Raw genomic sequence first — 15,920 nt, 5'->3', positions numbered from 1 at the left:
AAAACAAGGAGTGTTGGAGGTTGGAAACAAATAGAGGCAAAAAGCACACAAACACAGAGAGACACAGACACAGACACATAACATTAACAATGTCATTAACAACACACACACCTTTCATTTGAAATCTCTGTTCTTCCACTTCACGAGGTTGTTGCACGCCTTCCACCTCTTTACCTCTTTACTCCTCTCAGCTCCACCCTCTCTCTCTCTCTCTCTCTCTCTCTCTCTCTCTCTACATGTGTATATATCTCTCTATATATATCTTGATTATTTTTCAAACACTTATTTTGAGTATCATCTTGTTCCACTGCATGAAAAAATGTCCATAACAGAATCAAGAAAACCCAAATGGCACCACCACCCGCCTCCTCCTCCAACACCAAGAATCCTGCACTTTCCTCGCCGCCCTCGCCGGAGACTCGCCTCCACCAAGGTGCCTTCCGGCGGTGGTGCGCGGAGGGACTTTAAAGGCAATAAGTTGGGGACTTTGTTTGATCGAGAAGAACGTGTTCCGATAGTGGTGTTGGATCATGATGGGGAGGGTGAGAGGAGGAGGGAGAGAGTTGAAAGTGGTGGTGGTGGTGTTGGTGGGTTGGAGTTGGAGGAAGAGAAGTGGAAGTTTCAGGCTGAAATGTTGAGGGCTGAATGTAACTTGTTGAGGATGGAGAAGGAGATTGCTGTGAAGAAGTTAGAGAGGACTCGTTCTAAAATGGAGAGAACTCTAAGATCTGCTGTTTATACCCTTGTTTCTGTTAGTGCCTCTTTTTCTCTCTCTTTTGCCACTTCCTTCGTTGATCGTGTTATATCGTTTATTTATTTATTTATTTATCTTTTTTGGCTTTAAAGAATGCAATTTGATAGGTGTTTCTATATTTAGATTAAATGAATGTCTTATTTGAACTTTATTATGATTTGCTTGTCTAAGATATGTTATGGTGCAAATGTTAAAGTTAATTTCCAAAATGTTAAAAAGTAGGCTTGATTTTCTATCAAAAATATTGTTCATTTTCTGAGAAATTAAATTGTTATTATCACATCTGATGCACTATGAATCATTGAATTGGCCTAATCCTGTTCCAAGTGGCTAATCATACGTACTATTTTTTTCAGTGATTTCACATGTGTTCTTGCAAGGTTCTGTCATTTATTTCTGTTTTTTGAACATGATGGTTTGTATCTTTTGATGTTTAACCTGCAAAGTGGAATGCAGGGAAGAATAAAGATTTGTGAAGGAAAGAATATTGATATGGTTTTGGATGAAGAGATTCATGAGTTGACAGAGAAGCTTCAGAAATTGCAAAAGAGATCGGCAGCAAAGGATTTTGAGGCTAGGAAAAACAAAAATTTTGACAAACAAGTTTCTGTTCTGCAGAGACGACTGGAGAGGATTGGAGGACCATCAGATGAGATATATTTGAGGGAGTTTCAAGAGCTGGAAAATGTAAGCTTTTCCATTAGAAGAAGTAGCAGATTTGATGATGGCATTGTTGCAAGTGGAAAACTAAATGTAAGTAAGAAATAACCACAATGACTTGTCTTGTTGCTTAGCTTCTGTATCCATCTTTTGAGTTTTGTCTACTCTTTCCACCTTTGGAATTTCTAATCCATCTTTAGTTTATGTTATGTTATTTAAGAATGAAAGTTCCATCTCCAATAGCTATTTAATTTAAACAAAGCAAGGGAGATGAAGTTCAAAGACCAGTTATTGATTTCTTTTATGTATTTTTTTCAATCATATCATACAAAGGCATTTTTGCTTTTTCATTTTTGATTCTCCTGTTGTCTTTTTATTTTTTTGGTGTTTGTTTCTCATGGATTTTACTAACATTTACAGGTGGAGATTCTGAGAAGGAAAATGGAGGGATTATCAAAGGGAATATTATTACAGAGAATGGAGGAAGAGTATAATTCGCTGCTGTCCACTGCTAGTAGTTCTCTTGCCAGTTCTGGTTCAACTTCTAAGAGAGCTGAATTTCAAGATTCATCTTCTTCCAGAGTACCTCATCAGGCATATCCTTGATTTCTTTCCTATTTACTAGTTGATAGTAGGCTATAAAAATTAAGCCAAAAGGCCCAAAACCATTATTAATAATAAACTTTTATTTTATGATGTAATATAACATGTATTCTCTGTTGGCTACAATGAAACTTAAAAAAGCTAATCCAGTTTAATGTGACTTAAAAAACCCCTCCAATAAGAAAAACAGGAAATGAATGATTTGACTTTCTTAGAGTACTAATTCTTTTAAGAGCCAAAACCAAAAAGAATGCAGGGTGGTCAACCTTTTTCAATGTAAAACACATTTTTCATGACTTACTGAATTAAGAGAGGCAATTATTACTAAAATTTGGATTGACAAATCCTGCAGGAAAAATTCTCTTATGAAGGGAACCCGTGTTCAGGACATTGCAAGACTATTGTAAGAAGAATTGTAGAGCAAGTTAGAGCTGAGACCGAGCAATGGTCCCAAATGCAGGAGATGCTAGGTCAGGTGAGGGAAGAGATGGAGGAACTGCAGGCTTCTCGAGATTTTTGGGAAGATAGGGCCCTGCATTCTGATTTTCAAATCCAATCCCTACACAATGCTGTAAGAAACCGTTCATTCTTTTCCGTTGTTCTATGTTTCTCAGACTTCCTCTTAAGTTATTGTTTTTAAGGCTATGCTTGTAAGCTTTGTAACCTTTCTTTGCTTTCGCAATAAGCTGTTTTCTTTGCTTCCTTGGTTCACTAAAGTGGTTCAGGTACTTCATTGAGACCATAATTTCTTAACCTATGCGGACAATGTTTTAGACATGTTTCCATATTCTTCATCTGATGATGGCATTTCTAATGGATGACTTTGGCTTTGTGCAAGGATCTCATGTCATCGAAATGAAAAAATAAAAAAATAAAAAAAATTCATAAATGAGTTTTTGGCAAATAAAGCATGAGGTTTGATTGTCGGAGAGGTGCACAAAAAGGCCCAAAACATGTCCTTGCTCCTTGCTATGCATTTGGTCTCTTGAAAAGTGTATCTTGTCATTAATCTTGTATTTTCTTTCACAGGTGCAAGAATGGAGACAAAGAGCTCTTTCGTCTGAAAGCAAAACAAATGAGCTTGAAGCAAAACTCTCCATGCTCTATGGTCATCTTGAGAGCTTGAGGAAGGAACAAAATGCAGTTCAGGGGACCAAATGTTCACCTATTCCCTCGGACACACAGAATGAGTTGGAGAAGCGAGTAGTGGTTTGTTTCTCAAAGGAAAATAGCAATGTTACAGAAAATAGCAAGCATAATGAGGATTTAAGGAATGGGGAAAGAAAAGCACATGCAGCTAGAGGTGGATTCGCAGCCCCAAAACGATCACCATTACAAGACATTGGGAACAAGTCATCATTGTTGATGAGGCAGAATGGCAAAGCAGTTTTCCCTTTGCATTGTCATCTTTCTTCAAATGTGGAGAAAATAAACTAGTCACTCACTAACTCATCACTTGAATGTAGGCTCATCGGCTCTAACATAAAATTACATATCCTAACATAATGGGGAGAATGGATCCATCCAGGTGTTTCATGTTTTAATTTTTTTTTTTTATTGAGGTCTGTCATGTAATATGTAATATGCCATGAGAAAATAAGGCCAGCATTGTCAAAGTCCCATGTTAATCGATGAGATTGGAGTTTTATTTCATAAAATTCTTCGTAGCATACTTTGAGGTCTGCTAAAAATAATAATTACGTTCTCACAAGAACCGTGTCACGGTTAATAAAGACAATTTCTATTTAAATTGGATTTAACAATTAAGTGTCCATAGAATCGTAGAAAGGCCTCCAATAATATATGGTTAATACGAGCATAAAATAAGAGTACTGGAGAATGATAAGATGAATGTATAATAATATAAAGATTGATTAAGATAAAAAAAATGAAGATATTCGATCTAAAAATAAGAAGAGTACTTCTGATTGAAAAGATAAAATAACATAAATTGAAGTGATTTGAATACGAAAAAGATAAATTTTGATTTGTATGTTTTCGACTCTCCTTTTTTTCTCATAACTCTATTTTTTTATCTTCTTTTTTTCCCCCTCTATTTATGTATTTATTTCTTTATTTTCTCTTTTTTTTTTCTTTTTTTAAATTTTTAATGTTATTTATTTTTTTATTCAATTTATTTACCACAAATTTCAATTAATTTGAGATAAAACCATAAAGTACATATCATAAGTGTCCAGATTATTTTACTTTGACATAAAGTACATACCTTTTATTACAATAAAAAAAAAGTACATACCTTTGTGAGAGAACTTTGAAAACGATCTCGTGGTGACTGCACAATGTGCAAGAGAAATATTATTATTATTATTTTTGAAAAGACGAGAAATATTATTTTCCCAATATTATTAGCAGTGAAGTTTCAACATCAAAAAGACAAAAACCCTTGATATCCAATTGTTTTTTCTTTTCTTTTCACTTTGTTCTCCAGACGACGACGTTTGGAGCAGCTGCGAGCTCGGAGACGCTTTCTGGTGTTCGTGGTGACGTGTCTCAATCGCACATGGCATAGCCTCTCTCTATTTGTGACAATCTGGTTAATTTCTCTTCCTTTTATTTGTTTCGTTTTCAATTGTCATTGTGAATGCAAGTGTTTGGAAGGAAATATCAGGATCTTAACTGAACCACTCACTCTTGACGCTGATCCTTCTCTCCCTTCTTTCTCGGTGTGGGTTGATTTGTTGCTCCTTTTTGTATTTCAGTTTTTCTTTGCTGTTGATTGCCAAATTGGTATTTATATATACAAACGAGTGACTCTTCATTTCTCCGTTTTATGATTTTTGGTAATTTTATTGAAAGTTTGAAGTCATGCTGATCTTTTTTATACAAGTGAGCATTAAGTAAAAATGGAAAGCATCCAAATTTACCATGCACACTCCTTAGTTATTATGTTTTCTCAATAATTGCTTCTTAGAAATGCTCAATTCAGAACAAATTTTTACCCCCTTTTTTTTTAAGTAATCTTTCAAGAGACGAACATAAAAAAGGTCATAGCTATCTTTGCATTTCTATGAAGAAACGCAAATGGGTAAATGATTAATGTGGCTGGGCTTCTTATTTGCATTGTATCTCGTAGGTAGTTTTTGGTATTTTGAACTTTTGATAATGGGAATGGTTGTGTCTACTGAATTGCTGAATCAATGGTTCTATTTCAAAAAGCCAGTTTGGTTTAGTTCAGCTTTGGCTTTTAAACAATTAAGCTTCCTGCTAACAGCACTTTGTACGTAAGGGAGTACAATTTGTAATGTTCCCTGATAAGGTTCTAATAATAACCAAATCATTTCCAATGTATACTGCTCTAGGTCTTCCCACCTACTACTAATCTGAACATTCTTGGCTTGGCAGATTACTGATAGCTCAGTGATGTGGTTGGTGATCATTTTGATGGTGAATATCTTTAATTATTACTAACTGTATTCAAATTTTTACTAATATCAATATGTATATTTGCATCCATGTACTCATCTTCTTTGTTCTATGTATTGATCCTTACAGAATACTATTAAAAGTTTGACTATCTTAGTCTTGACCTGTAATAATAACAATCAGTAATGTCTGCTACCCACTATTATGTGGACTTACTTTTTTCCCCCTTTTCATGTAATTTCATCATCTTTTATTGTTCAGAGGACGGAGATGTCTTTCATCTACTAAATATGCAAGATTGGAAGACAAATAGAGTGCAACTGAAATATGATATCTCCTACCGCTGATTTGATAAGCCCCAAGATGGCATATTTTTGGTGCAAGATTTGTGTAGCGAAGGACAATTAGGTTCTGCCAGATAACAGATTTGACCCTGTTGGCCCATCTGAAATTAAATAATTTATTGCAATGGATCTTAGCTTGGCTGGTGATTCTTCTCCGCCTCGTCCCAGATGGAGGAAAGTAGCTTATGGTGGTATGCAACCTGGTTATGATGATAATCATACTGATGAATCTTTCCTTGAAGGAATGGTCATGAATGCCAGTGTTGTAAAAAGGGACATGCTAAAGGTGATGCTTGACTCAGTTTCCATTTCTGAATATTTATGCGTTGTCGCTCTAGTTGTCTTGGTCTGGGCTTATACACTTACATCAACTCTTGATGAAAATTCTCTCCTGTTTATTGATGTAAGTCTTCTAGTTTCAGGTTTTTTAATTCTCCTTTTTACTCAAGAAATGCTTTCCTTTAGCCTTCTCCTCCATTATTTCCTGAATATCTCCTTTTTCATAACTGGGTTATATGTTTTGGCTCCCATCTATCAAACTCTTACAAGGTCCATTAGTTCGGATTCAATTTGGGCAGTAACCGTATCACTTCTCATACTTCACCTTTTTCTGCACGACTATTCAGAATCCACTGTCAAAGCTCCAGGGGTTCTGAAGAATCCTGCATTGACCAGTTGTATCTCTGTAAATGCTTCTGTAGTCGCCTCTCTTTTTATTGCTTCTCGCCTTCCATCAAGACTACATGTGTTTGCTATCATGTTATTCTCATTGCAGGTTTTCCTTTTTGCTCCACTGGTTACTTACTGTATTAAAAAATACTCCTTCCGCTTACACCTATGCTTTTCTATCACTTTGATGGCCATGACGTTAAGTTTTGTGTACATGCTGCATCGCTTACTCTTTGTGCTGCTGCTTAGTTTGTTGGTTTTTGTCAACGTAGTCTGCCCTTATTGGCTTATAAGGATTCAAGAATACAAATTTGAGATCAATGGGCCTTGGGATGAGGCTAAGCTTTGCTTTGATATTAGAGACTGAAATCAGAACATGGTTGATATGGAATTGGAGTGCCTTATGAACTATGTTGAAGTGGGTGTTTAATTAACTGACTCCTTGTCTATTTTAAGTTATAAGTTTATGGAAACGTCCTTGCTGTTCTTATTAGAAGAGGGTAAGAAAATGACATTTGTACTCATGTTTTAGAATGATAACTGATGATAGTTTCAAAATTATTTGGGTACAATGGAAGTACATTCAGAAGAGCTCACAATTTCTTGCAGACAAATATTTGGCTGTCATTCATTTTGTACACAACTCAAACCTTCCGAGTTATGATTTTTTTTTTTTTTTTAGTACATATTGTAGTTATGATCTTATATAAGCCTTATTTCACAATAACGGTTAAACTGTTATAGAGACTACAAGCGTTCATTCCTGACGAAGTAATAATTCAATTCCTAAACTTTTCTTCTAAACTTCCAAAGGAATAATTCAATTCCTAAGCTCTTCACCTTTTCTTTGAAAATGGGAAATATTGGCTTATAAGGCTTCTTGTTTATATACCTGATGAAATCGTTGAGAAAGTGAAATTTAAATATAAAGAACAACATGAAATGAAAATGAAAGTGTTTTTTACAAAATGATGTTTCATGTAGTCTTGATGTCACAATAACCAATCACACATGATTTTGAATTCATTTACCAACCTCTCATGGGATAAATGTTTTTAAGCACGACCCTTACTTAACAGTAATAAATCATTCTCAAATATAGAGTTTGTCATAGTCACAAACTGAGAGTGGTTAAGGTTATCTGACATTTATTTCTCAAGGAGATATGGAGGATTAAAAGTTGACAATCTTCTTTTCTCTGAAACTTTCCACAGTCTCCCTGAGGCTCACTTCCAAAGGAGTAAACTCAATTCCCAAGCTCTTTGCCTTTTCCTTAGAAACCTGATATGTTGGCATATACGGCTTATCGTCCTCACAACTGCTAACATTTGTTGAGAAAGTGAAAATGTTATTAGAAAATTAAAAGAAAGGGAAAAACTTAATATTTAAATGTTGAACACACACACACACACGCATAAAAAAAAAGCTTTATATGCATTCTTATTGGAGTTATAGAAATTAAACTTACCATTCTGAAATATGTAATGTTGGGTACAGATTGCGTAAAATCCTAGCAAGTTCAGAGTAGTGTACCACTCTCTCAACCAATAAATATCTTCCACCAGCTGAAGCAATCTCATACGCCTGAATATGGGCGTTAGCAACATCTTTGACATTGACAAATCCGAAACATTTATTTGGAAATTGTGAACCTGTATCAAACAAGTTAAAAGAGTTCTTCTATTAAGCAACAGGATAATTCTTGTCTGGGGGAAAAACTCGAATATATTTGATGCATATAGCAAATCCACTAATATTAATCGTATCAACAAACAGATTAATCAATCAATAACTAATCACCAATAAATAACATATTAAAGACAATCAACAGCATATTTAGACAAATAGGGAGAGGGGAAAAAAACCCTCAACAATCACTGTAAGTTATCTTGCCTTCAATGTACAAAAAGCCAATACAAAGATGTTCCCATCATATCTTATATAGCACAAACTAGTCTTCTTAATTTCATCGATGGTTGGACAGCGCTTTATAGCTGGTGGTGTTATCATCTTTTTCTATTACAAAATTGTCTATTGTCTGTCTTTTGTGTATTCATTTTAGAGAAAATAATTATTCACCTGTCAAATAAATAAGAAAAACAGCATGATGATGGTATCGAGATAATAGTCAAGACTAAATTGATGTATTTGTTCAAGGATTTATTTTATATGGATTTATTCATTCAAAGATTATTTATATCCATTGACTAATCATTCGTCAAATTTGTCTCAAGAAAATATGGTTCTGAATCAAATTTGCAAATTTTGAAGGACTAAATTGATACAATAACAATCTTTCGAGAATCAAAATATTAATTTATTCTAATAAATAACATTGAGGTAGTAAAAAAAAAAAAACCACAAAAATACTCCTTTGAAAGGAATGCAATTGGCTTTGTGAGTTGCACTCATTTTGCTGCACTGGCGTATTAGGCTTCAGCATAAAGCAAGTTTTAGTGAGAATCCTTACCCATGCATCCTCAATGAAATAGGATAGTTCTTTATGCTTCTTTGTGGGTGACAAACCAGGGGTTTGAAAGTGAACTTATTTATCTGGTAGGTAGAGGAACTTGTGAGTTCTTTTTAAGCTTCGGCATCATAATTTCTTAACCTTGACCAAATCGAATGTGGTTACCCATAAATATGAAGTAGAGGAAGTCCGTATCAATAATTCTAACCCGTGTCCCCAAATAATAATAATAATAATAATAATAATAATAATAATTCCCCCAATCTTTTGCTGCAAGATAAAGGAAACTTAGAAAAGGATCAGGTCATGTTCGGCTCTCTTATGACATTACCAAACACACAAATCCAAAGGGCATAATAATTTGATGTGAGCCTCTAAACTATATCAGTAATAATGCATCAGAATATTCAATGGTCATTAGCCACCTTAATCTTATCTAATATCACAAAAAACCAATAATACATATATGGTAATACTTATTGTGTCTTGTTCACGTCAAGTCAATGACCATAAGATACTAATCAAGCTAGAATAAAAACAGAACTTATACTCAGTCAAGCATGATAAAAAGTGTTAACTTATGATTTGAATAAACATACCTTAAAGTTTAACTAAAAGCTGTAATTATCATAACCTACTTTTCTTATAATATTTCCTTTTTCATTTCCATATTTTCTGTTTCCCTTTTGTATTTATTCAACATAGGAACACATCATGTAATCCAGATGCAGGGAAAGAAGATAATAGAATTTTCATACGGCATAACTTCATTAGCAAATAAGAATTACCATTTATCAGGTTTAATATAGGTTCAACACTTTCGTTGACCTCTGGTTGTAAGAGAGGTCCTGCCACCATTGATGGGTTAATAGTAACCATGTCAATGCTGTTTTCGTTTACAAATTTCCAGGCAGCATCCTCAGCCAAAGTTTTTGAAAGCGTGTACCACAACTGAAAAACACAAATAGGAAATGGCAAGAATATTAATTAGAGAGCATGGAAACATACTATGGAGGAAAAATTATTACATTTGTGCAATAACATATTATAACTCAATAGCAATCTTCTATTGAATACAAGATTGAAAGCACTAAACAGTTCTCAAATAATATCAGCAATGGGATTGAGACTTGAAACAGTTTAAAAAGTTGCATGGATCATCTCTATAACAGTGGCAAAGGCATTGGTAGCAGTGGTGTCGAAAGAGGAGTGGGAGTGGCAGCAGTGGTTGAGGAAATGGTGATGGATGTCAAAAGCATTGGTAGATGTAACAGATTCCTAAACCTTCTGCTTCTCCCTTTTAATGCAATTTTGTCTCTTATTGGGAAACAGGGTAGAAAGAGAGCAAATTGACAGGAGTGACGAGAGAAAAAACTAAAATTGATTGAATGATAAAAGCGTGCTACACATTACATAACGGGCATAGATAGAGAAGCAATAATGCCCCATCGCTAACTTCCTGATTAAAGTGAACTAGTAACTGACTAATGAATCAATCTAACAAACCTATTAATGGAGTTAACCAAACTCAACCAATTAACCATGTTATATACTTGAATTTCTGGGAGGAAATCTAATTACTTAAACTTGTACTCTTCTCTTCCTTTTCACAATAATAATTTTTCTCATGTTAAAATAAAACTAATAGCAAGGTATATCCTTCAAGGCTTAGTGGATTCTGTTTTATCTTGTGACTATTGAATTCTAAAAGGCAAGGAACTTCTTTTTCACCTTAAAAACATGTTCTCAATCCACGTAATCAATTAAGCATTACTCTGTCACGAATTTCTCCTTGCTTCCTTTCTCTAGCTACAACTGTTGTCACTGATGTCATGGCTATTGATCATTTATTTTCCTCTATTCATTGTATGCTTTAGAAGGGTTTGCAAAAGCTGATCAGCTTACTAGTAACAATGGTAGAAGAAACAAAATTCAACAATTTTCAACAATTATATCTGTCATTCTTTCTGTCTCTCTCATTAGAAATTAAAAAGATATGTAAGGATAAATAAGTTTCAGCTTAAAAGGAAAGGAACGGATGAAGTGAGATTAAGATTAACATAAAATTCCCAAAAACTCAGAACAAACTACATCGAAATCACAGATTTCACCTGAATGAGCTTCAAGTTTTCCAATTCTGAATGAATGTTAGGAAAAATAGCACAAACCTTTGATTCCCTACAGAAATCTGCATTTGAAAACCATGTCTCATCAACTACTACTTCGGGACTTTTAGGCCTCTCATTAAATGCAACTGAAGAAATAGAAGAAGTTAAAACAACTCGTTTCACAGATGGAGATTTTACACATGATTTAAGAACATTAAGAGTTCCCTTCACTGCTGGATCAATTAATTCAGCCTGAAATAAAGAAAACAAGAGTTAACAGTGGATAAACAGGCAACTGATCTGAATTGAAAAGACAACAAAAAGGTAAATTCTACTCTTGACTGACAATTTTTTTTAAAATGTCAAAGCATCTCACAGAAGTGCAATTATGCTTATCCTTAATCATATGATCTGTCAACCATATAAATCATCAATAACAGGCACCCAAGGCACATAATTTCAAATTTAAAGTGTAGTTTTCATAAAGCTCCCACTATTTTCCTGATAGCAAATGACAAAATCTCAACAAAAAAAAAAGAAGAATCTAAATTTGAATTTATTTTTTTGGAGATATTCCAATTAGTTCATCGTTTCGCGACTAATCCGTTTCGGGACAAGTCCCGAAATTAAGGATTTAAATCCCTCCCAAAGATAGTACTAAAGAGTATCGAACACATGCTCTCACTCTCACTGCTCAGTTCTCTGGTGCCAACTGAGCTACCATCATTCAGTTCTAAATTAGAATTTTAACAGTGCATTCACATGTTAAATATGCGACACAGAGGAATTGGAGAGCCTTACATCACTTGTCCTTTTTATCAATTTGAAGCACCCTATTTCATGTTCTTTTGTGCAAGAGATAGGATACCTTATCATCTGCTATACTTGTATCCCACCAGCATCATTTTATTAAAATTTCATTTACGGAATGAGAAAAATATACAACGTTTCTTCTTTTAGCATAAAGAAATAATAAACATGTTTGATCAGAAGGTGCTAGATAGGTCAGCTGTTAAAGTCCTTTGCAGTTGATTGCAAGGACCTAAGATTAAATCCCTCCTTCACCAATGCCCTTCCCCGGAGGGTGAGTAAAAAGGGGTTTCGCGGATCAACTATCTAAATGCCAAATATAGACTATATCAACTAGGTCATAATATTTTCTACTAAGGGCAAAAAAGGGAGCACAATTGAAGTGTCAACATGATAACATATATATTTGAAATATCAACTGTGTACTTATCATATGCAATAAAATATTAGAATACTGGTGTTCCTATTCCAGAGAACTTAGATTCAATAATCTGAACTGAACAATATGAAATAGGGCCTATCAATAACAGAAACATAATCAAGAGTATTCATACTGAACATATCATTAAAATTGGAATGGTTTTTGATACAGGAAAACCACATTCAATCATTTATCAACAAAATACAAAAGTAAAATAGAATGAACCTGTGGGTCTTTGACAACGGAAAGTAGAACAGGTGAAGCAGTATGAAAGACACCATCACAGCCATCAATAGCAGAGTCAAATGAACCTTCTTCAAGGAGATCTGCCTTAAAGAGTTGCAACCTCTCTTTTGCACCTTCAAGTTTAAGCAAGTGCTCAACCTTTGTAGGATTACCTGCACAAAATAAATCACTCATAATTATTAATTAATTAATGCAACCATATCACCAATCATCAATATTAATATTAATCATATGGATATAATCTTAAGTATATATATACAGAATTACAAGCATATTAATTACAATTTTTGGTGAATGGTGAGAGTACTGACTTGGGTCTCGAACAGTGGCCCTAACAGTGTAACCACGTTGAAGAAGGAATTTGACGATCCACGAAGCTATAAAACCAGAAGCACCAGTCACACACACCACCTTACTAGTCTTGCTCATCCTCTTAATTATTATCTTTCTTCTTCTTCTACTTCTTCGCTATTTTATATTAAAGGATTTTAATTAATTAAAGTCATTATTATATCCGTTAATATATTAATTTAGGGATTAATGTTTATACATAAAAGGAATAATTATAGGCTTTTTGACCCTTATAACCCTTAATTAATAACTAATTACCAAATTGCCCTTCATTCAAAACTATTTCGAAAATTTACCCTCCCCAACAAACATAACACCAATCTGCCCCTGTTTGACCGTTGACCACGAAGCCTACCCGGGTAAATTTTGAAACTTTTTATCTACCCGAGTATGTAGGGGTGTACCCGGGTAGAGTTCTTGAATCTGGGAAAATGGTTGAATTATTTACCCGGGTAAGGAGCAGTGTACCCGGGTAAACATCGACGGTAGGGTTTTAAAATATCCCAGCAGCCCCATTTCGAAAACCCACAAAAGGGGTACCCGAGTAGAGCTGCTGGAGGAGTGTCTTCTTGAGCGATTTCAGGCATAATCTTGCACCAATTCGTCTTGTTTCTGATCATCATTCGCGGACCTTGCAACCTCTCTGCCTTCTACCGATTGAAATCGATCAAAGGTGCATTTTTTTTTCAGTTTTTTCAATTATGTTATGATTTCTGTTCTGATTCATTGTATTTTCGTTTATATCATTTGATTCTGTCCGGATTATTTTATCAATTTGTATGTCATACGCTTACCCTAACCCTGAATCTAACCCTAACCCTAACCCTAACATGTATCTAATTTCTGATTTTGGTTATTTTTTCAGTTTAATAGTGTGACACAATGACCTCTCGACGCGTTTCAAAGCTGCCAGTGACCCATTCCGAGAGAAGAACCAAGAGTCGTCACGATGGGTCGTCATCCTCTCAGCCCCAGGCTGCTTCGAGTCAGGCTCCGGACTTGACGTTCAGATATTTGTTTGAGGATGACATACCTTCACACGAGAAGTTCGTGAAGTTTTTCATGACCCGGAAGATCTGCGAACCGAAATCACTGGATTCGGCATTCTTCAACCTAGAGCGTTTTGACATTGTGCCGCTTCTTGAGCAGACACATTTACTTCACCTGGCGGAGATGCGGTGCCCATACTCGGAGGTTATGGTAAGAGCCTTCTACCAGAACCTTGGCTACTCGCAAGGCGAGCTGACTTCCCGTGTCTGCGGGATTGATATCATCATGACTGCTCCTATCTGGACGGAGCTACTGGGGTTCGATTTTGATGGTGTCACAGGAGCAGCACTATATGATGGAGACAGCCATCATATATTTGGTGATTATAACCGGGAGACCATTGTTACAGAGACTAGGAGGGCAGACGCTGAGCCCGGTCATTTTGCTCATTATCCTGTTAGCAACTTGTCAGTTTCTGCTCGCATTCTTCATTATGTGGTGACACATATTATTTTCCAGCGCCCGCATAATCACTCAAAGGTGCTGGAAGGGGACTTTGTCATCCTGTGGGCCCTCCTTCACAGTCAGCAGGTGAACTGGAGGCATTACATATGCATACTGATGTGGAAGGCAGCCAAGTCAAAGAAGGTTGAATTGCCTTTTGCATTTCTGGTGCAGAAGATTCTGCATAGATTTGGAGTACCTATGGCAACAGAGACCTTGAAGACCGCCAGAGGCTGGAATGCTATATTTGGTGAGAGGCTCCTGAAGCAGTGTGGGATCCTACCGAACAGAGCGGGTATCTGGACGTGGAAGAAGGCACCAGAACCACCTGAGATCCCATTCCACCACGATGCTGAGATGGAGGATGCACCTGCACCTTATTCACACACTCAGATAGGTTAGTTGTCATATGACCAAACCTACGTCCTGTCTCATCATACGACCTGCACCATTGCTCTTTCGGAATCGCATCCAACCATGAAGCAACTTCAGGATTGTTCTCGATAAATTCCTTGTACCTAATGTCGAAATTTATCTTTGAACATGTGTACCCTGCAAAAAACCATGACATATGCATTGGTTAGTGAATTTCATCAACGTTTTCTTCAAATGGTTGAAAATGTGAGTAATTATACCGTACATTACCTAATTTCATCAACGTTTTCTTCAATTCCACATTCCTAAAACGGGTATTGAAGTTGCTTCCGATGTGACGTAGACAAAATACATGATAAGCATATGGAGGCTGCCACCCTCCGTGATCTTTCACCGGCCTTATGATGCTTCGATGACGATCGGATATTAGACAAATATCATGCCTATGTGTGACATGAAAACGTAAAAGGCTAAGAAACCAGGACCAATCATCCAACCTCTCACCTGGAGGAACAACAACAAAGTCAATAAGGATGAGCTCAGAAATTATTTACAGTATGAAGTGGCAAAGAAGGGTCACATGCTTTCACATACCCCAAAGCAAAATTATTTACTCACCTGGAGGAACAACAGCAAAGGCAATAGGGAGCAGAAATCCATCTCCATCCTAAGATGTTGCAATCAATAGAGTACCTCTGTACTTCCCATACAGATGAGTGCCGTCAATTTGAATTATAGGCTTGCAGTGTTTGAATGCTTCAATGCATTGGTGAAATGTCCAAAAAACCCTTTGAAATACGGCCCTGTCTGTATAAACCCGACGTTCATCAAAACATTGATTTGTATCAAGTTTGAACACAGAACCCACATTCACCTCCGTCATATACTTCAGCCAATTTGGCAAGAATGCGTACGATTTCTCCCAGTCACCAAACAACTTAACGATGGCCTTCATTTTTGCCTTCCAGGCCTTCCTGTACGTTATGTTGTATCCATATGTTCCCTGTATCCTCTCCTGTATCAGAGCTGGTCTTGTGGATGGATCTTCCTTTAACATATCTGGAAAAAAAAATAACTTTACCATATTCTCAATTAATCTGAATCATTAAATACACAGTAGAATACATACTCATTATAGCCGCACAAATGACATTTGAATCCAACTGTCTATGATCCTGTGCTAGGCCTTGATTTAGGCATGTGTGACCTTGACCCCATTTACGGACCACCC

At 35.9% G+C, this 15,920-nt stretch overlaps 3 protein-coding genes across 6 annotated transcripts; 2 read left to right on the top strand and 1 right to left on the bottom strand.

The window, feature by feature from the left end:
- The first annotated feature begins 319 nt into the window (after window positions 1-319).
- Window positions 320-3,454, top strand: LOC133303685 (uncharacterized). The gene is given in 5 exon segments (XM_061503636.1): window positions 320-751; window positions 1,211-1,507; window positions 1,835-2,045; window positions 2,389-2,588; window positions 3,047-3,454. Coding segments are annotated over 5 exon segments (1,548 nt in total).
- Window positions 3,455-4,625: 1,171 nt separating this feature from the next.
- On the top strand, window positions 4,626-6,975 carry LOC133303705 (phosphatidylinositol N-acetylglucosaminyltransferase subunit C). Of its 2 annotated transcripts, XM_061503662.1 has the most exons (3): window positions 4,626-4,703; window positions 5,381-5,422; window positions 5,663-6,975. In XM_061503662.1, the coding sequence occupies exon 3, from the start codon at window positions 5,870-5,872 to the stop codon at window positions 6,779-6,781; it is 912 nt and encodes a 303-aa protein (XP_061359646.1). In that variant the 5' UTR covers window positions 4,626-4,703; window positions 5,381-5,422; window positions 5,663-5,869; the 3' UTR covers window positions 6,782-6,975. The 2 variants fall into 2 exon arrangements, with proteins under 2 accessions (XP_061359646.1, XP_061359647.1); XM_061503663.1 differs by lacking the exon at window positions 5,381-5,422 and having other exon boundaries at window positions 4,643-4,703.
- A 404-nt stretch (window positions 6,976-7,379) lies between these two features.
- LOC133303695 (cinnamoyl-CoA reductase CAD2-like) lies at window positions 7,380-15,671 on the bottom strand. Of its 3 annotated transcripts, XM_061503649.1 has the most exons (7): window positions 15,549-15,671; window positions 12,781-12,880; window positions 12,449-12,621; window positions 11,053-11,244; window positions 9,673-9,835; window positions 7,883-8,066; window positions 7,380-7,732 (listed from the first exon to the last, which is right to left on the bottom strand). In XM_061503649.1, the coding sequence occupies exons 1-7, from the start codon at window positions 15,642-15,644 to the stop codon at window positions 7,588-7,590; spliced, it is 1,053 nt and encodes a 350-aa protein (XP_061359633.1). In that variant the 5' UTR covers window positions 15,645-15,671; the 3' UTR covers window positions 7,380-7,587. The 3 variants fall into 3 exon arrangements, with proteins under 3 accessions (XP_061359633.1, XP_061359634.1, XP_061359635.1); XM_061503650.1 differs by lacking the exon at window positions 15,549-15,671 and having other exon boundaries at window positions 10,996-11,244; window positions 12,781-12,905; XM_061503651.1 differs by lacking the exon at window positions 15,549-15,671 and having other exon boundaries at window positions 12,781-12,905.
- Between the last annotated feature and the right edge of the window lie 249 nt (window positions 15,672-15,920).

Source organism: Gastrolobium bilobum, unplaced genomic scaffold (genome assembly GCF_033153095.1).
Source record: "Gastrolobium bilobum isolate Gb01-03AN ecotype WA unplaced genomic scaffold, APGP_CSIRO_Gbil_v1 utg3235, whole genome shotgun sequence".
In the NCBI taxonomy this organism is placed as follows: domain Eukaryota; kingdom Viridiplantae; phylum Streptophyta; class Magnoliopsida; order Fabales; family Fabaceae; genus Gastrolobium; species Gastrolobium bilobum.
Note: the sequence above shows the minus strand (reverse complement) of the source record. Positions and strands in the feature narration are given on the sequence as shown.